This window comes from Mercenaria mercenaria, chromosome 10 (assembly GCF_021730395.1).
Source record: "Mercenaria mercenaria strain notata chromosome 10, MADL_Memer_1, whole genome shotgun sequence".
In the NCBI taxonomy this organism is placed as follows: Eukaryota; Metazoa; Mollusca; class Bivalvia; order Venerida; family Veneridae; genus Mercenaria; species Mercenaria mercenaria.
In genome coordinates this window covers 50,324,740-50,345,255 of record NC_069370.1, presented here as the reverse complement: position 1 = coordinate 50,345,255, position 20,516 = coordinate 50,324,740, and the positions used below count along the sequence as shown (strand labels likewise).

Sequence of the window (20,516 nt, the reverse complement as noted above, 5' to 3'; positions counted from 1 at the left end):
GACAATATTCTCATGTTCCAATATGTATAATATAATTAAGCCGCACCATGAGAAAACCAACATAGTGCATTTGCGACCAGCATGGATCCAGAGCAGTCTGCGCATCCGCGCAGTCTGGTCAGGATCCATGCTGTTCGCTAACGGTTTCTCTAACTGCAAAAGGCTTTGAAAGCGAACAGCATGGATCCTCCATGCTGGTTGCAAAGGCACTATGTTGGTGTTCTCATGGTGCGGCTCATATTATATTTTAGAACAAAAACAAATGCTAGGGTTCTAAAATGTTCATACACGTGTCTATCTATACCTTTGGTCCAGAAGCACCAGGGAAGCCTGGGGATCCGGGTGCTCCGTTGTTGCCTGGTAGTCCGCGTTCACCAGGTTTTCCATCAGCACCAGCAAGTCCCTAAAATGAAGGTACAAAATTGTGTTTCTGAATATGCACAAAGCACTGACACGAAAATACAGATTCCGAGACGAAATTAGTCTAAAAGACAACACAACATATTTCAATATGTAGACTGTAAATTAGTGGAAACTTTTTTTTAGAATTGATACAACTTGTTCACTTCTTTATGTAGTTTGCCAGGTTAGTTAAATGAATGACTTACAGGTGAACCCGGGGATCCATCTCTTCCACGCTCTCCTGGTTGTCCTATAGGTCCACTTGGTCCGGGTGCTCCTGGTGCGCCAGTTGATCCAGCGTCTCCCTGTAGTATAATAGTTAATAAAATAGTTCAATCAGTTTTATTAACAAAATACTTAACCCTTACCCTGCTAAATTTCTATAATGAACTTGTCCATCTTCCAATTTGGACAGTACCATTAACTGTTAAAAGGGGTGCATACCAAAAAGATACTGACTAAATGGCGAACAGTGCAGATCATGATCAGACTGCACATCATGATCAACACTGGCCGCAATGGCTGAACCAGTCGTGTCCAGCGTGAAAAGGGTTAACAAAGTACTCAATATTATGTGAAAGATAATGTATATTATTTAAGGCAAACATCCCTAAATCGAGGGAGAAAAAAAATAACCTTTTACTGACTTAACAAAAATATTAAACATTTCAGCGAAAAAGAAAGATGTGACAAATATATACCTTTTCTCCAGTTCTTCCTTGTTCTCCACGAGGCCCTGGTCGTCCGAGTGCTCCCTTAAAGTAAAAAAAAAAAACACTTGCTACAATTTATTTATTCAGAAATTGTTTATTTTCTCAGTATTTGACATCTCGCACCATTTAAGAGCTATAACCCACTTATGATTCCAACGATTTAGTAGCCTTGTCTTTTTGAAAGTTTAATTTCATATTTCTTTCAATTAGTACTATAATTATCATCTTTTGACGAAATACAGATCATCTGATTGTGTCAAAACTATAGAGAAGTATATCTTTAGCTCTAATTCTCAACCGGAGAACACTGAAATATCATACATACATTTCTACTAAAATAATATATAAACACTCGTTACATTGATACAGATACTAAAACTCTTACCCTATGTCCTTTTGGTCCAGGCATACCTGGAATCCCGGGTCTGCCAGAATCACCCTAAAAATTCAAACACACAGGAGTTGAAACTACAGTCGGACAATTCAGACTACTGGTATCTTTTAAAGACATGATTTAAATTTTACAAGTTCTTGAGGCAGTGCGACGGGCGAATAACCATCATATGATTCACCAATGATATATATGGATCTTAGATACAGTTTGTCGCAGGATCACATGACATTCCACAGATAGTGACATTCAAGACTCTTGTTTCTAACTACCACACCCACCTGGATTTACTACGACTCACAGATACGGAATTCTAGAAATTGCGCAGGAAAGTGCTTAACAAGAGTTGTTTATAAAACACATATGCCCTCTATGATGGCCTGTCGGAGGCAAGTGGGTATGCCTTCTTACACTACTAGTATTGAGAAAACTGTTTTAAGCCTAGAGGTCTTCGATCTAACGACCCCTCCCCCGATCTAACGACCCCTCCCCCAAACAATAAGGGTCATCTACTGACCAAAGGCAGTCGTCCTATGACGGTCGAAAACTGTAGACCAAAGCGTTCTTTAGTCGAGTGGAAGCTGTATTCAGCCTCAAGGTCACTGCGACTTTGACTTTTGACCTACCGCCTCCCGAAACAATAAAGATCATTTACTGGCCACAAGCAAGCAATCATCCTATGAAGTTTCACGACTGCAGGCCAAAACATTCTGTTCTTTAGTTGTTGAGCGAAAACCGTTTTCGGTCTCAGTGTACACCGTTACCTTGAACTTTGACCTACCAACTCCCAAAACAGTAGAGATCATTTAATGAACACAGGCAATCATTTTATGAAGTTAGAATGCTGTAGGTCAAAGTGTTCTGTAGTTATTCAACAGAAACCGTTTTCAGTCTTAAGGTTACTGTGTCCTTGACCTTTGACTTACTGACCCCGAAACCAAAAACGGTCATCTACTGACCACAGGCAATCATTCAATGAATTTATACCAATGTGAGAGCAAGCAGTCTCCAAATACTAATCGAAAACCAAAATGGTCTACTGACGGACCAACACAAGACAAAACAATAATTATTTTCCATCTCTTCTTTGAAGCGGGTGGTGTGTGTGTGGGGGGGGGGGGGGGGGGGAATAAAAAGCATTTCTGTGAAATACAATAATATACGTTTTCAGTGACGACTTTGATGAGTATCACCCAAATCAATACCGGAACTTGGATATAAACATAAGTGCTTTTTCTGATCTATCTGTCGCCTATATGGTACCGCGGAGGATCTGATCTATCTGTCACCTATTCGGTACCGCAGAAGATCTATCTATTGAAATAAGCATATTGACACTGACTGTTTAAATAAGTGACAATTCATAGTGCTAGTTGTAATAAATTTATCACTGTATGGGCATTTGCCCGATATGAATAATGATAATAATAATAATAATAATAATAACATGATGTCTTTAATTGAAGTAAAGTGTTGTGTTTTTAATTATGTTGGGAGACTAATCTTCCGTTTGGGTATGAGATTCCCCCAAATGTACATGAATGGCCACCATAAACAACTATTACGCAAAGCAGACCAAGCTGTTCGGGAATCGAACCAAGTGTGTTGGATTATGGTAACCGGAGTCTTAAAATAATTAGGGTTATTGCTAAAAAATAACTAGGTTTATTTTAGCGACGGTTATCCGTTTTGATTAGATATTAATTGTACAGAAGTTAAATAAATAAAGAAGTAAATAAATAAATGAAATATAATTTACTATAAGAAGAGCACTCCAGCTTTAGCGAATACGGCGGAAACTGCCGATGATTACCAAATTTGTCGTCATTATCAATAATGACGTCATAAGCACCCTCTTTTCACGAGGAAGCCAATGCTGACTAGCAAAATTCCCACCACACACACCCTTATTATTACATTTGTATCTATAACGCTATTTTTGTTTGTGAATATCGAAAACCTCATTTATATATTGTTATGTTGGCTAATTTTGAGTATTTACTAGAGTACTGCGGGAGATTTTATCTGCATTTCAGTGCCAAGATGAATTCAAGCGGTCTAGATATTTCACGGCTCCCAGAGCAGAGGAATCAAGCTCCGGAGAATAAGCATTACACAAGTCAAGGGCTTAAAATTAATGGAGGACAAGAGTATCAACAAACGTAGTGGAACGTTCTATCTGTACATCATGTATAAATGATCTGCGAGGAGTGAATAAAGTTCTCTATTCTATTTACACAGTCGCTAAGTGAAGGGTTCAAGCCCAGCGGAAATTCTAGCTTTAGAGTTGCATGTATTTTCCAGCTATTCGAAATTCATTAAAACTGATAATCTTAGTAAATCTTTTACCATTAAACATGTTAAAGTGAACGTATTTTAAGCCTCCCCTGTTACTGCGTACAACAAAATTTAAAAATACGATCTACAGGCCTCGAGGTTCGCTCGTGCATATTTTGGTGTCTCTCGAGTAATCCTTGTTGTTTGGCTAATGTTTTGGGGGGCCCTGCAGCGGTTGGTGCATACTAGTGTAGCACGTTGTGCATGTGTAGCACGTTAGTGCGTGGTGTAACACATTATATAATTAGTGTGTGGTGTAGCACGTTAGTGCGTGGTGTAGCACGTAAGTGCATGGTGTAGCACGTCAGTGCATGTGTAGCACGTTAGTGCGTGGTGTAGCACGTCAGTGCATGTGTAGCACGTTAGTGCATGGTGTAGCACGTTAGCGCATGGTGTAGCGCGTCCGTACATGGTGTAGCACGGTAGGCATGTGTAACAAATCTTGCGTGTTGTGTAACACTTTAATAACTTACCATATTAGTCCACTGGGTCAAGCAAATCAGGGGATGGCTTAAAATAGTTTTTATTCTTCGTTTGTCACATAACACCTTAAGCTTGAGTTTCCGCTACGCGCCAGTCAGATGTGCTTAGTTGTGTTTCTATCGCGACTTCAGAATTACTTAGCGGCCACATATCCCCACAACGACAGCAGGACAAATTATAGGAAGCTTTACGCAATACAGGGACAGACGTTTTAATTTGAAAACAGTGTTCTAAGGACTTGATCTATCTGTCGCCAATATGGTCCCGCGGAGAATTGATCTATCTGTCGCCTATATGGTACCGCGGGAGGATCTGATCTATCTGTCACCTATTCGGTACCGCAGAAGATCTATCTATTGAAATAAGCTATTGACACTGACTGTTTAAATAAGTGACAATTCATAGTGCTAGTTGTAATAATTTGCCCGATATGAATAATGATAATAATAATAATAATAATAATAACATGATGTCTTTAATTGAAGTAAAGTTGTTGTGTTTTTAATTATTGTTGGGAGACCTAATCTTCCGTTTGGGTATGAGATTCCCCCAAATGTACATGAATGGCCACCATAAACAACTATTACGCAAAGCAGACCAAGCTGTTCGGGAATCGAACCAAGTGTGTTGGATTATGGTAACCGGAGTCTTAAAATAATATACGTTTTCAGTGACGACTTTGATGAGTATCACCCAAATCAAATACCGGAACTTGGATATAAACATAAGTGCTTTTTTCTTTATGTACATGCTGTGGTGAGTCGAAGAATTATTAATTCAAACAGTATACATCTGGTTTTTTTATATGAAAATGAGCAGTTACATGAAAATACTTACAGGAGCACCAGTGGGTCCCGGTGGTCCAGTTTCTCCCATCAAGCCTTCTTCACCCTTTAAAAGAAAGGATATCTAGATATTAAAATGTATATTAATACCCTACAACTCATTAACATCATTTTAGCCAAATTTTACAATGAATTAATGTTCCCCGTCTATTGTTACAGAGTAACTTCCTCTCTACCTTATCTCACTTGCAACAGAAATAACGAACCAATGCCTAAGAGTTTTATATGATAATTAACAATAGAAACATATGTGCCTTGTCTTGGTTGTTATAATTATTAACAATATACATGTATATAAATGTTTCATGCCTAATCTCTTTCTATAAAATCATTAAGAAACAATAGAAATATAGAAATAAGCGCCCCATGCCTAATCCTGAAAGTGTCACTAACAACTGGAAAAAAACTCTTCCACGCTAAATTTTACTCTATGTTTCGTGTCATTGACAGAAGAACCAACAGTTCCATGACTAATCTCACCAGATATCATCATTAACAATAAAAATTATATCATTTTACAAATGTTCACAGAACTTGGTATTATAACCTTAATGATCTGACATATATCGCCTAAATATCCGTGTAAAACTAATTGTAACTTACGTCAAGACCTGGCGGTCCTGGGGGTCCTGGTAATCCTCGTGGTCCTGGTGAGCCCTTGAATGTAAAGTACATATTACTGTCAGACACATTAGAATGAAACAACGTCATGATATATAATGGCTAACAAACTTCGAAAAACAAAAAGGCCCTAAAAGTAATAATACCTGTGAAGGACCGCCGCCTTTAGTTCTTGCTCATTAGCAACTTTTGTGAACATCCACTGAGCAGTTTGTTAAAAGCAATTTAAAGTGGTTTTTTTTCTATTTTTAGCTCTAGCGGTCCCTAAAAGGGCCCGAGTGTGTCTCTCTCCAAACAATTCGAAAAAAAATCGGGAAAGGACCTTGATAATGATGCTACATACTAAGTTTGACGCAGATCAATCAAGCAATTCATTAGAAAAAGTTGTTTACAGATGTTTTTCTTTTTATTGCTGCAGACCAATTTTGATGACGATCCATCAAGCAAGTCATTTACAATGATGCTATAGACCACGTTTGATGCAGATTCATCAAGCGGTTCGAGAGAACAAGTTGTTTTAAGTTTTTTTTTGTTTTTGTTTTTTAACTTTAGCAGCCAAGTATTCCCATTTGAAGAAAGCTGGGAGAGGACCTTACAACGATGCTTCAGTCAAAGTTTGATGACGATCCATCGAACGGTTCATGAGAAGTTGTTTGAAAGTATTTGTATTTTTTGCTTAAGATGTCCCTTAAAAGGGTCAAGTGCAAATTTGAGAAAGGACCTTATACCGATGCTACAGACCAAGTTTGCTGAAGATCCATCTAGCGGGTCATGAGAAGAATCTCTATTTTTAGCTCCGGTGGCCCCGGTGGCCCCTTAATGGAGCCAAGCTAAACCTTTTAAGCAAACTGGAGGTCTATATTATATTAAAGACCCAGTTCCGTGTAATTCTGACCAGCAGTGTCAGAGGACGAAAGGTTTTAGTAAAAATATTGAAGCGTATGACGACAAACGAGGAACTACGAACGCTGGACCATCCGACGAAGTTCAGGTTAGCCACTATTGTAGTAATGATGGGTACAGCTTCAAATTGATAATTTTGAAGAATGTTGTCAAGTCTTTTTTATATCCAGATGAAAACAGCAATTTGTAAACTTACTGGTTGTCCACTTTCTCCGGTTTCACCACGCGGGCCGGGAAATCCCTGGGGTCCCTGTAAAAACATAAGGCTCATTTGATTTAGATATTCAGTTTATGTCACATACACATGCTCCTGTTTCTGACTCCGTAGAATTAATATTGCACGGCTATGTATGCACTATATTGATGTTCCTTTCGCCGTCAAATCAGAAAAACAATTTTATGGCACCAGAGTTCATCAAGTTTTCTTTATTTATTACTCGTTACATTGACATTATGGCAATTTTAAGCTAAATATAAAGTATCAAAATTTCTTGATACACTCTGTATATAATCAAATAATTACAAAGAACTTGGTAAAAAAATCCTCCTTTGTGAAACCTTATACGAATAAAATACAAGAAATGTGACAAGCAAGACTGTCTCTAAACAATGACAAAAATGAAGAATGTAAAACAACCATGAAAAGTCGTGCAACTCACAGGGGGACCGGAGGGTCCTACTGGTCCCCGAGGTCCTGGAACTCCAACTCCTCCGCCCTGAAAATGAGAATGCAGCAAGCTCAATCTTTCATTATCTTATTGATATAGAAAATGGAATTTCATAGTTTGGGCAGTGAAACACAGAACAGATGTACATGATCATACCGTAAAATTGAATTATTTGAATTATGGGAGGAATTTGATTTCAGCTCGCTAATAAAATATATAAAAAAAATACATTTGATATTTCACTATTAAGAGGCAAGTTATTTTTGTCACTGAAACAGACGACATTGACACATCAGGTTTCATCAAACACACTTACCGCTACAGGTCCTGGATATTGAGGTCCAGCTTTCTGATCGCCGGCAATCTGCAACAAAGAAGGTTTTTTTAAAAAAAAAAAACAAACCTTTCGAAACTACAACAAAGAAGTTTTTTTCTTAAAAAAAAAACAACAAAAAAAAAAGAAACACACATTACAACTTTCGATTGATTTTAAGGCAGTTGGGGACGTACACGGTATCAGTATAAATATGAATTTTTCAAGTTAAACAACGTCTATAAAGTTTTTTTTTAAATAATTAGATCTATAACAATGATCTCGAAAATGAACGATCGGAAATAAATATATCTGGACTAATCAGATGCCTCAAAATGTTGTCTATTGAAAAGATATACACTTACGTTGCCGACGTTCTGAAAGTGAGAAAGAAACACTTTATTAGACTGAAAACTGGAGTACAAGGCCATCATGTTAAAAGAAGTTGCCACTTTAGTAGTGGAGATATAGTCGTGACTAAGAATATTCGCGAAATAAGAAAAAAGATACATTTCAAATACTACCAATCTACAGCAAGCTGCGGAAATTAAAATGGCATGTAATTGGCTATTACTCTGCAAATATGAAATGGTTCTGTAATGTGTAATAAAATATGATACAACACCGACTTGTTTTCTGTGACAGCCCTTTGAAAACCAAAAGCCCAGTTCTATTATGACGTTCCTGTGCCAAATGTAAGGCATACAGACACAGGCTAGGTAGCGTTGGTTTTATTGTGGAGTATATACAGACCTAGCTGGGTAGAACCACCGACCTTCCTCACTACCTTTGGTTGGCTTCCGCACAGGAAGTCTTAACCAATCCCTATCGCAGCGGAGGCCACCATTTCTACATGAAAAACGTATTTAAAGACATACCATTGGCGCTTCATCGAATCCGTTATCACCACGTTCTGAAAAAAAAACATAGTCTTTTTATACATAGTGATTTTATTCTTTGAACAATATCCATTGATATTTGTTTACGGCCCAGAAAACAAACGTACCAGTTACAGTTGAATCTTTGCCCTCTCCTTTCAACACTTGACCTAACGTGTATATCATCGATGATAGACCAGTTATAAAGTTAAATTTTATAACAACCATGGTTAGACTGAGGAAAAAGATATTCTTTTAGATTCGCACCTGCCATCATATAACCCCAATAAAACACTAATCAAACACTTCCGGGTGGTAATATTTCTCAGAACAGATCTAAGAACCAATATGTCTAAAATATCTTGATATAATCGAGGTGAAAAATTTACGTATATTTTTCTCACCGGTGCGCGTCTTATGTATCTGTTTCCCCTCAGAAATATCAGGAAAAACTCCGGCGCTTGAATTAAAATAAACATCAGTAAGGACCACTACCGTCAAAATGAAAGTTTCAAAAGATTCAAAAAACTTTTTTTCAGAATTTGTAATTGGTGTACACGTTCACTGGTATAGATCTGGTTTATTTTTTTATTTTAAACAGAACTAAAAACTTCATTTGAAAAAAAAGCATGTCTCCCCATACCACATCATCTCAAAGAAAGCGCGAATCTTTTGTTTCAGTATAACAAACATTTGCCCCAAGTTACCTGAAATCGTTTGATGTCTTAAAAAAGGAGATGGAACTGACGTAAAATATTGCCTAGCCAACAGTTGAACCAAAATGACTGAAAGTTGTGTTCTGCTGGTCAAACAGGTTTGTCGGGTTATTTGACGATCATCCAGTGTGGTAGAAAGCTACTGCAGAGTATATGCGACATTTTTGTCGGGCGGAGAGATGGACGGACAGACGACTGGACAAAATTTATTATGTCTCCCCCACCCTCCACAAATTCTAGGGAGAGACAAACGCAAAACAAATGCAATATTAGTTATACACAAAGCATGCAGGTGAAACAGGCAGAACACATCAGATATGTAAGTATGCTACTCTTATCACGTGACTGGAATCAAACATGACAAAAATATATATAATTTGTAATTTCAATACATTTTTGTTGTTTGAAATTTGATTCCGAATTTTGTCTAGAGCAACACCAAACATATTTTTGCAGAAAGACACCCTAGTTTGTACACTTACAATTATTCTATGAATTACTCAAAATTTATGAAAAGCACCATTATGTCCATTCAAGCTCGCAACGCAAAATTGTGAAATGGCCTCCACAATAAGAATGAAAATGCATGGAGCGTAATTTTATATAGTAATTAAATTTAATTAGATGTGTACCAAACTGTATATGTATGGTTTAAAGATATTAATTCATTCTTGTAAAAAGTAAATATTTTATTGCTGGATCGAGCGTTTTTGACGCAGCCCATCCCTCACTTTTCAACCCCGCCAAAAAAAGACGAAACAGAAAATAGCATACAACACTCTGACTTCGATGCTCTACCCATTCCAATAATTAGTCCGCGGAGTGTTTTAAAGCAACCCTTTTGTTTGAAAATATTTTTTTTGTGCAGAATATTATAAATAAGTTCCTATTTGCATTGTTTTCAAGTTTCAAAATAGTGTCCTTCTGCAACCTGATGTATTCTTACCTGCTTCGGACTGCAGCTCTTTTTTGCAGATCGGGCAGCATTCCCCTAACAGAATAACTCTCTCGTGTACCTCACAATCTAGATTTTCATTACACTTGGTAAATTCACACTTAGCCTTTCCGCCGTAACAGAAGCACTTATAACAAGGCTTGTTGGCATCAGGGAGAAAAAAACCACCGTCGTCAGTCTTTCTGCATTTACGATCGAGAGCTAAAAACATTGTATAGTGCATCGTTAGAACTACGAACAAATATGGCACTGAAGTATATTCATAAGGGTTCGAATGAGGTATGGACTATTTACTAAAGAATATCGTACTTGCGCACAACGAGTTTAGAGTACTCGAAAACTTCAAGCTCCAAAATGTGTTTTTACGCCTTTCAGACATAAGTGACAATGTCGCATATTTTGAAAGTGTTACCTACAATTACGACACGGATTCAGAAATAATTTTTTTTTCATAATTACCCGATTTGGCTGTATTAAGCCACACACGTAACAACATTTTTCAGTTTTCATGTATTCTGTTATAGATTTATTTTAGGAACAAAAAGATCCATTACATAGTTATATCCCTACTCGAAATGCGTCTTTTATTACTTTTCATGAACTTTTTGCAATTACCTCCCTTTAATATAAAGGATCTAAAAGTTGGACTACCTCTTTAGATTTCAATATAATTTCTAGTTTTACATTTGCATTTGATAAATATTGGGATATTTCAACTACCTGAAACAAATGGCAAGTTTTAAAACAGCATGTAGCATTGGAATTCAACTATTTCCAATCTATCGAGATAGGCTAAGGGAGGTATTAATAATTTTATAACCTTCTAGTTTTAATGAATTTTGGCAAAATATCTATCTTTGACATACAATAACACTTAAATTCATATTCATTAGGCAAATTATGTTTATTAAATTTATACTAACGCCAAACTTATGCGCCATCTTGGTCGGACAACCGGGATAGGAAAATCAAATTTTAAAAATACTTCCCGTGAAAATATAACATGTATTAAGAACTCGTTGAACACAAATAAGAATAAATGATTAGTTATTAAAGTTTTGAACAAAACCATTAGTTGATCAAAATATGATAGATCATTGCAAGCGATTAGAAGAAAAAAATACAATAGAAAGTTACAAGAATGTAAAAAAGTCAAATACAAAACATTTGAAGGAAGATAATTCGGACAAAGTTATGTTTAATAGATCAAAGTTCTGTGATTACTTCAAATACAATAATCTTATACAAACCCCCGGCTCGCTGAGCTTCGGTAAATCCTATTACGGCGCAAAGGCACACTAGTGCCCACCGTACAGTGTCCGGTACCATTTCGTTTCAAAAATATCTATTCCTTCTGCATTTAAAGAAAATGAACAAGGATATCACATGTACGACGGCTGCCTCGGGAATCTGGAAGCCCGAGATCGAGCCTTTAGCGCAGGAAGGTCCGTGCTGCTAAAGTCAGCAACAACGGGTTCCTAGCACAGATAAACAGGAAGGTCTAGATTAAAGCCTTTACGGCTAATGGCAAAAATACAGAGTATTACTTAGAAAGCTTCAAATATGATTGACAGATAGCTCAACCAATCAGGAGGCGCGTTACAAATGCTGGAATATTAATGCGTCTGGTGCAATGAGTTAGGTCCGATTGACCTACTTAGAAAAAGAAATGAATTTCTGCATGAAATTGGATCCGTTGATATATGCTTGCTTCGTGATAAGACAATTTAGAACATTATGAGTTTTATCGCTGAAAACACATAAAAGTTATGTTTTTGTACAGTCGAATACACTAAGAGCGAACATAAAATGTAGATCCTTAAAATGAACGCGTGAGGGAAAGGGATTAAAATCCAAAAAAAAACTTGTTTATGCTGTCTCAGCATTACATGTATGCAATTAAAAACATGATTTTGTCAGCAATATCATACACATTACCTTATGGTCATTATCCAGTGAAAACCCTATTTAGCCTACTGTTCTTTGGATATAAATTCTCGACATGTGCACAGTGTGCAATAACAATCACTTCTAATAAAAATCATGCATTAATTATTTTTTTACTAACAAATGGACAGTTTTACTGAAACTGCTTTCAAACAAGCAGTTTTTAAGCGTAAGGATACCGTTCTATCACCACACTTAAGGTGCATGCTATAATTATATATATGAGCCGTGCCATGAGAAAACCAACATAGTGGCTTTGCGACCAGCATGGATCCAGACCAGCCTGCGCATCCGCGCAGTCTGGTCAGGATCCATGCTGTTCGCTAATAGTTTCTCCAATTCCAATAGGCTTTAAAAGCGAACAGCATGGAGCCTGACCAGACTGCGCGGATGCGCAGGCTGGTCTGGATCCATGCTGGTCGCATACCCACTATGTTGGTTTTCTCATGGCACGGCTCATATATGAATAAGCCACATCCTCTACGATAAAATCATATATTTTTGTTGATACGTTTACCGTTGCTTTGTTGAAGTTCATTGACCTCACGCTGTTCAACTAATGCCATACTTTTTGGAGCACTTAACACGTGTATCATCTGCTGGAAGAAAACAAATATACTGACTACATAAATAAAAATAAAGCGATACTATGGTAGTTAATTTTTATTTTGTCAGTTTGATAAAATGTGCCATATTCTTACATTGATTCCTATTACAATCAGTTTCCTAACTTCCATGCAACTTTATTAAAAAAAAAAGTTGTAAAGACTACGAAATGGAGTGGGGTGGGTGTGTATGGGTACGGTGTGGGGGGTGGAGGGGATTGGAGTCAGCGGAGATTGGGGAAATGGAATTCGAAAAATTGACAAAGCAGCAGATATCACAGTAGGTTACTTAAAACAGGTGACAAAATGCATAGCTATAATGTGAGAAAATGAAAAAAATTTGTATAAGGTACGACGTTTTTATGTTTCTTAATCATTGTAATACACAGCCTTACAATCTGATACGTTATTTCGAAAACAATGTGTCAGCCTTTAAGTAAGTATTTTCCAATTTCCGTTTGTCTTCAGTTTTACAAGACAAAAGTACATTTTACCACAAAAACATGTGTTTTACATTGAAAGCGTTTCTGCCAGTGTCTTAAAAGTTTACGACAACGAAAGATTCTGGTTATGTACAACGGCAGCCGGCAGGTCAAAAACAGATGCGCACATTGTGCAGATATTATTATATATGTATTTTCTGTCTTAAAACTGTTAAAAACACCAAAATAGTCGTGTCCTGAACTTCATATGCGTAGGAAAAAAACTTTAATACCAACAGAAAAGTCAAGATCATAGACCGAATGTTCACCCAAAGTATACACAACTTGATTACGATTGTCTAAACTGTATGCAAACTGACGTTCCGGCGTGACCATTCTGGCCGACCTAAGGTTTATGCGCAAATTAAAATACAACTACACAAAAGAACGTATTTGCTTTTTTTAAAACATTTATAGCTATATCTTGGTACAGAATGCTCTAGATAATGAGACATGCTTCTAATCCCTTTGATAATGCACCAAACGGTTGATAACCACGCCTCATGGTGCAACAAAGTTTGGTGAGTCTCAATCAGATCCTACCAACAGAATAGGAGCCTTAACTTTGACAATAATAATCCGAGCAGAACGCGCCAATGTAATGCACAACTAGGCTTTACACTGACTACTCCAGCGAGGACTAGCTCAAACTGGGCAGACATACAGACGGACGGACGGCATATGCAATAACAATATGCATATCATTAAACTGGGAGACATAACAAGTTAAAGCGTAGCAAAAATTCCTTCTAGGGCATATCTATATAAATATAAAATGATCATCTTGTAAAAAATGTGTTGCAATGTCTGTTTTATACTGCCAAAAAATTTCAAGTAAGTATTTACACTAGTTATTTAACATAAATTGTTAAATCCAACAACAGATTAAATCTGTTGCCACTTTCAGTAGAGTAAATACGGCAATAAGACATTGACCCGGTTAATCATTTACGATTCGATGCGTGAATTTGTTACGCATAATTAGAGGGTCGCAACGGGGTTTGTTTTCATATATTAACTATGCATTTCAAGGTAACGATAATATTTAGTTGTTTACATTTAAATTTGCTGATATATGTCTATCTGGTCGACTGAATGTATGTTTTTTCCTCAAGAATGGAGGAAATAACATCCTCGGGTTTAGTAATATGTTATCCACGGAATGCGTTCAGTCAGAGAGTCGCCTCAATTATGAAAGAATAGTCTAACGCCAAAGGTTATTTCTAAGGTCACGGAGTTTTATTGGCCAGCTTGTAATGACAACTGCTTTCGGTATCAGTAGCTCAGTCAAGTGTGACTTATTGAACAATAATATTCCTTCTCAAGAGAAGGAATAATAAATCATAACATGTATCATTTTCAGAACGTAAATTAATATTTTCATTTGATTAAGGACAATACATATTCAAAATAAGGAGGTTTCGCGTAAGGAATGTATACTAAATGTAATGGAAGGAGCAAAAAAATGAAAGAAAAAATCCCAGACAAAATGCTTACAGTCTCGAGTGGCACACAGTATATAGAAGAAAGGAATGACACAGAAAGTATATACCCTGCTTTTATCTATTTTGTATGATATTTGAGCCGCGCCATGAGAAAATCAACACAGTGGCTTTGCGACCAGCATGGATCCAGACCAACCTGCGCATCCGCGCAGTCTGGTCAGGATCCATGCTGTTCGCTAACAGTTTCTCTAATTGCAATAGGCTTTGAAAGTGGCCAGCATGGATCCTGGCCAGACTGCGCGGATGCGCAGGCTGGTCTGGATCCATGCTGGTCGCAAAGCCACTATGTTGGTTTTCTCATGGAGCGGCTCATTTGTGTTCGGGTGTTGCTGTGTGAAATGTAAACTACTTGTTCCTAAACGTTTTGGGTTCGGACGTCGCCTGGGATGTAAAGTACCTTTAGGTGAGGAAGCCATCCCACCTGGCTCCCACCTGGCTCGGCTCTTTCCTGGTACCCGCCTGCGATAAAATATTGCATGGAGAGGCACCTGGGACTTTCCTCAACCACAAGACGCTGGAAAAGGTCGTCTTACGTAGGTGTGACGTTTAAACCCCAACAAAAAACTTAAACATTACTTCTGGAATGATTTGATGTCATCTGACAAGTCTTTTGTTGCTTAATTGTTTGATGGAAAAAAATCATTACGTTAAAACTAAAGTGCAGCGTAAAACGTATTTCCCGTGGTTGTTTTTATGCCATAAAAGATGACAAGCGGATGTGGGTGATACATTTTGACGGGTCTGCAAATTAAAAGTTTTTCCCTCAAAGCAGATGTTTTACCCTTGAAAATACGCAATATGTGCTATTAAACTAGCACTCGTATGCATCTCGCGTGAAAATGAAAGAGAAAACTCCATGATACGAAGTCTAGACATATTATTTATAGCGTATAAAAACATTCTAAATTAGAGAACAAAAACAGCCGGCTAAACACATTACAGAAGTCTTTCATTAAATTTGCTGAGTCGGTATTTTGATAGAGAGAGAATATTCGTCTTTTGCTAATTTATGCAATTTTAAAAGAAATACTTAAATTTCGCCCTGTTGGAGCATGCATGGAAAGACTGCTAGTGGTCAATTTATGGTCATTTTGTTTATAACAGAGACCAGTTCGCCATTATTAACAATATTAAGTAAACTATATCAGTAGCTACTGTCCGATCCCCATCAGCTAGGAACTCAGCCAGACTTATTAGCAGGCCTAGCTGGGAGTTATAGTGCGTCTTTTTTCATGGACAAAGAATAACTTAAGCTATTACAAAATTAAGTTTCATCATGCTACAGGCTAGTCTTCAGACTGTGGCAGCAGGCTTTCATGTATTTTAAAGAAAACCAACATAGTGTGTTTGCGACCAGCATGGATCCAGATCAGCCTGCGCATCCGGCTGGTCTGGATCCATGCTGGTCACAAACGCACTATGTTGGTTTTTTCATGGCGCGGCTCATTTATTCAACATCGTATTTTATGCACACAGATATTCTGAACGTGTCATTAGATCCAGATACAAATGGAGTGAAAACTGCAAATTTTAGACATTTTATTGTGTAATATTTTTGAAGTTTACTTGTTTTTTTTAACTAATTAATAATCATACATACATATACATATTATGAGGAGCTGACCATAGACTTATCAGTAAAATACACGACTGCTCAAATAATTTATACTTTCAGACCGAGGCCTCGTTAATGTTTAACTGGAACTTTCATAATCAAAACTCTACTGGGGCCGTCCATACTGCAGAACATAATATTATGCGCGATATCACTCGAGCTGAAAAATACAAATGGGACTGTGGCGGACTATGGGATATAACGTTAAAAACTAATTTCAATGGAGAGACATACTGTTACTTCCCCTGAAAGTTTTACAGCCTCTAGTTGTTGCTACATTTATCTATTTACAATAGAAATTGAACATAAATTCATATCATTCATGGGCCAAACTATTCTCTTTCTTGTTGTGCGTATCTTCCAATGTAATTTGCTGTAGACGATATTTTTATGTCCCCCTTCGAAGAAGGTGGAGTATAATTATTGTTTTGCAGATTTTGATCGGTCGGTCCGTAGACCAACTGGTTTCCGGATGATAACTCAAGATCGCTTGGGCTTAGGATCATGAAAGTTGATAGGGAGGTTGGTCAAGACCAGCAGATGACCCCTGCTGATTTTGAGGTAAGTTGCTCAGAGGTCAAGGTCACAGTGACCCTGAACAGTTAAACTGTTTCCGGAAGATAACTCAAGAACGCTTGGACCCAGGATCATGAAAGTTGATATACAGGTTGAACATGACCAGCAGACTATCCCTATTGATTTTGAGGCCAGTAGGTCAAAGGTCAATGACACAGTGACCCGGAACAATTAAACAGTTTCCGGACTTTAACTTGAGAATGTTTGGGCCTAGGATCACGAAACTTAATGGGGATGTTGAACATGCCCAGCGGATGACCCCTAATGATTTTGAGGTCAGTAGGTAAAGGGCAAGGTCACAGTGACCCAGAACAGTTAAACGGTTTCTGGATGATAACTCAAGTATACTTGGGCCTAGGATCATGAAAGTTGATAGGGAGGTTGGTCAGGACCAGCACCAGGTCACGAAACTTAATGGGAATGTTGAACATGACCAGCAGATGACCCCTATTGATTTTAGGTCAGTAGGTCAAAGGTCAAGATCACACTGACTCAGAACAGTAGTAAAATTTTTGCCATATAACTGGAGAATGCTTTGGTCTAAGATCACAATTGATACAGAGTTTACTTATGATTGGTAAACGACTCATAATTATTGATTTAAGGTCAGTACGTCAAACATTCAGTGCACAGTGACCAAATAATTTCTGTTCCTTGCGCAATTACTGAATGCATCATGGGAAGGGGTGGGAGCTGGAGCAGTTCGTGTTCTACAAGCTCTTGTTAGATATTGAACTGACGCAAAGTAAGAATTAGCTCCAAGATCTCACCTAAAGTCATTGTATTTGAATAATAATAAAGCGAAAGTAGAGCTGTCAAATGCCATATAAATTACATGCATTAGAGCTACATAGAAAAATACAGTAGACACATATTTTAAAAAGCAATCTTGAGACACTGTTTTATTAAAACTAGGTTTGGTGGTGTTCTCAACCAAATAGAACAGTGTGTGTGTGTTGGGGTTTAACGTCTTTTTCAACAATTTTCAGTCATATAAACGACGGTGTCTACTTGTAGCAGTGAGCACAATGCCCAACTTTATAGTGCTGCCTCACTGGAATATCACGCCGGACACGTGGCATGATATCGCACCCAGTCACATTATACTGACACCGGGCTGTCCAGTCCTAGCACTATCCCCTTAATGCTGAGCCCCAAGCGAGGAAGCTGCTAGTACCATTTTTTACGTCTCTGGTATGTCGCGGCCGGGGATCGAACCCATGACCTCCCACACTCGAAGCGGAGGCTCTACCACTAAGCTACCGAGGCGGTCGGACAAAATCAGTCAATGAATATTTTAGCAAGGTAAGATTTATTATAAATAGCAGTCTGTCTAGAATATGATGTGTGATTTGGATCAAAAGACTCCTATTGCTAAAGCTCCATACTTTTTGGTTTTGGGTCTAGTGTATTTCAATTGTTTAATGGCGGGCAGTTAATCTAACTAGTGCTCATTTGTTTGTTTGTTTTGGGTTTAACGTCGTTTTTCAACAGTATTTCATTTATGTAACGGCGGGCAGTTAACCTAACCATAGTTTCTGGATTCTGTACCAGTACAAACCTGTTCTCCGCAAGTAACTACCAACTTCCCCACATGAAATATCCGAGGTGGAGGATGAATGATTCCAGACACAATGTCTTTTATGAAATCGTCACGGAGAACATACACCCCGCCCGGGGATCGAACTCGCGACCCCGCGATCCGTAGACCAACGCTCTCCCTACTTAGCTAAGCAGGCGGGCTGGATTCTGTACCAGTACTAACCTGGATGCGCAGGCTGGTCTGGATCCATGCCGGTCGCAAACGCACTATGTTGGTTTTCCCATGGCGCAGCTCAAATAAAATGTTACTTGATGGGAGGTGTCTCAATGCTTTGCATGAAACTAACTTGTATATTCTCCTCATCAATTTTTAAAAATACAATTAACCACACGAGTGAAATACAGCCATATAAAGTGGATGTCTTTTAAGTCTTGTCTGTCAAATAAACCTATTGGATGTTTGGATTATACCTTTAAACATAAAGATATGTTACAAAAATCTTACAATGTAATGTTTCTTATGCAATTTGGAATATTTTATGGCTGTCTGGCTATGCATTTGACAATGAAATTCCTTTACAATTAAGCAAGATTTTGTGTTAGAAAGATATCACCACTACAATTTACTCAGAATCTTTATATAAAGCTTGCAAAAATGAATAATATATCCCCCATATAAAAGGTTTCTTCCTATCTTGACGGTTACTTAATAGAAAAAAGAAAAAGATTTTCGAGGAATCTTAAATAGCAATTTCTTACAATAAAATCACCATCATCACTGCAGTATTAATGGAAGGGAGGTAAATATTGTAGCTTATTTTAAACAGTAAGAAAGAAATTACCTTTCATAAAAAAGTGTACATAATAAAATATATCACGTGTTTAGGCAAAAACAAATTGGTTGTTTCTGGTATCCCACCTACCCTAAAAATTTGCCGCGACCCTGAATTAATGGCGTTTGAAAAAAAACAATATATTTTCGCTATTTTTTACACTTTTCAAGGGAAGTTCCTCTTTTTTCATTGTAAAAAAATTCTAACATTACTCGCTTTGACTTCCAGTTTAACAAAGAAGGAAATCAAGCTCTGTATATTGTGCGATAAACAACGGTTGACACTTAGACCGGTAAAAGAGCATTATGACATCAATTATGACATCATTGCTGCGTGACGTCCGATGCCTCGGGTAAATGAAGTCTAGCATAATATTAAATTTATCTAAATATTTCAATGAGCATGTCGGAACGAAAACAATAAAGGCTTCATGTGATTTATCCTCTAATTTACCTCTGTTCATCGTTCTGATGCTTCAGTATTTAACCACTCTGGCTAACGCCCTCGTGGTTAAATTCCTATGCATCTGAATCTGAACCATGGTATAATCAACATATACACATCAAAGCTTGATTATTTGTAAATAAAAATAAAATTTCTACCTACTATTTGGGGTGGCATGTTACTGGAAACATTTTTTAAGGCCTTAACAGGAAACTGCAGATATACTTTTCTTAAAGTAAAGTTTCCATTCCATTACTCAGCCATTTCACTTCATTCCTTACTTAATTTATTGAATACGAGTTTAAAATTTAATATACAGATCTAAACTAAGTCAACATTTATGCTTTTTGGTCCACAAGACATTTTCATATGTCAAAATAAAAGGCAAGATGTAGATAGAACCTAAAATAAAATTGATTTTATCAAACAAAATTACTTTTACCAGCATATATCCTAAACAAACCAATCCATATATCCTAAACAAACCAATCTATAACAAGTGTAAACTTTTGGCCAAAGCTACAGTCACTGAAATGTGATATCCACAAAATATCTGATTTCTTCATATATTTTCATCAAACTTCTTTCATTGCATCACAGAGCATGTGTTTTTTAACCTGACAAATTTGTTAAGATCAACTTTTTGGCCAGGTTTTCGAAGAAGAATCCAGCTTTCGTAAAACTGCCGATTTTTAAAATAAATATCCCTTGGTAAAACCGTAACCAAGAAATACAAATTCTA

General features: G+C 37.3%; 1 protein-coding gene across 2 annotated transcripts in view; it reads right to left on the bottom strand.

Annotated features, from left to right (window-relative positions):
* Positions 1-11,755, bottom strand: part of LOC123561602 (collagen alpha-1(I) chain-like) — a 32,952-nt gene extending 21,197 nt beyond the window's left edge. The window contains exons 1-13 of one of the 2 annotated variants that reach the window (XM_045354087.2): positions 11,476-11,755; positions 10,217-10,426; positions 8,555-8,589; positions 8,042-8,053; positions 7,680-7,727; positions 7,355-7,411; positions 6,892-6,945; positions 5,775-5,828; positions 5,164-5,217; positions 1,501-1,554; positions 1,104-1,157; positions 609-707; positions 305-403 (exon numbers count right to left, since the gene is read on the bottom strand). In XM_045354087.2, coding sequence (XP_045210022.2) covers positions 305-403; positions 609-707; positions 1,104-1,157; positions 1,501-1,554; positions 5,164-5,217; positions 5,775-5,828; positions 6,892-6,945; positions 7,355-7,411; positions 7,680-7,727; positions 8,042-8,053; positions 8,555-8,589; positions 10,217-10,426; positions 11,476-11,554 — 909 coding nt within the window. In that variant the 5' untranslated portion in view covers positions 11,555-11,755. The remainder of the gene's footprint in view (positions 1-304; positions 404-608; positions 708-1,103; positions 1,158-1,500; positions 1,555-5,163; positions 5,218-5,774; positions 5,829-6,891; positions 6,946-7,354; positions 7,412-7,679; positions 7,728-8,041; positions 8,054-8,554; positions 8,590-10,216; positions 10,427-11,475) is intronic. The other variant, XM_045354088.2, reaches the window with a different exon arrangement.
* Positions 11,756-20,516: the final 8,761 nt, after the last annotated feature.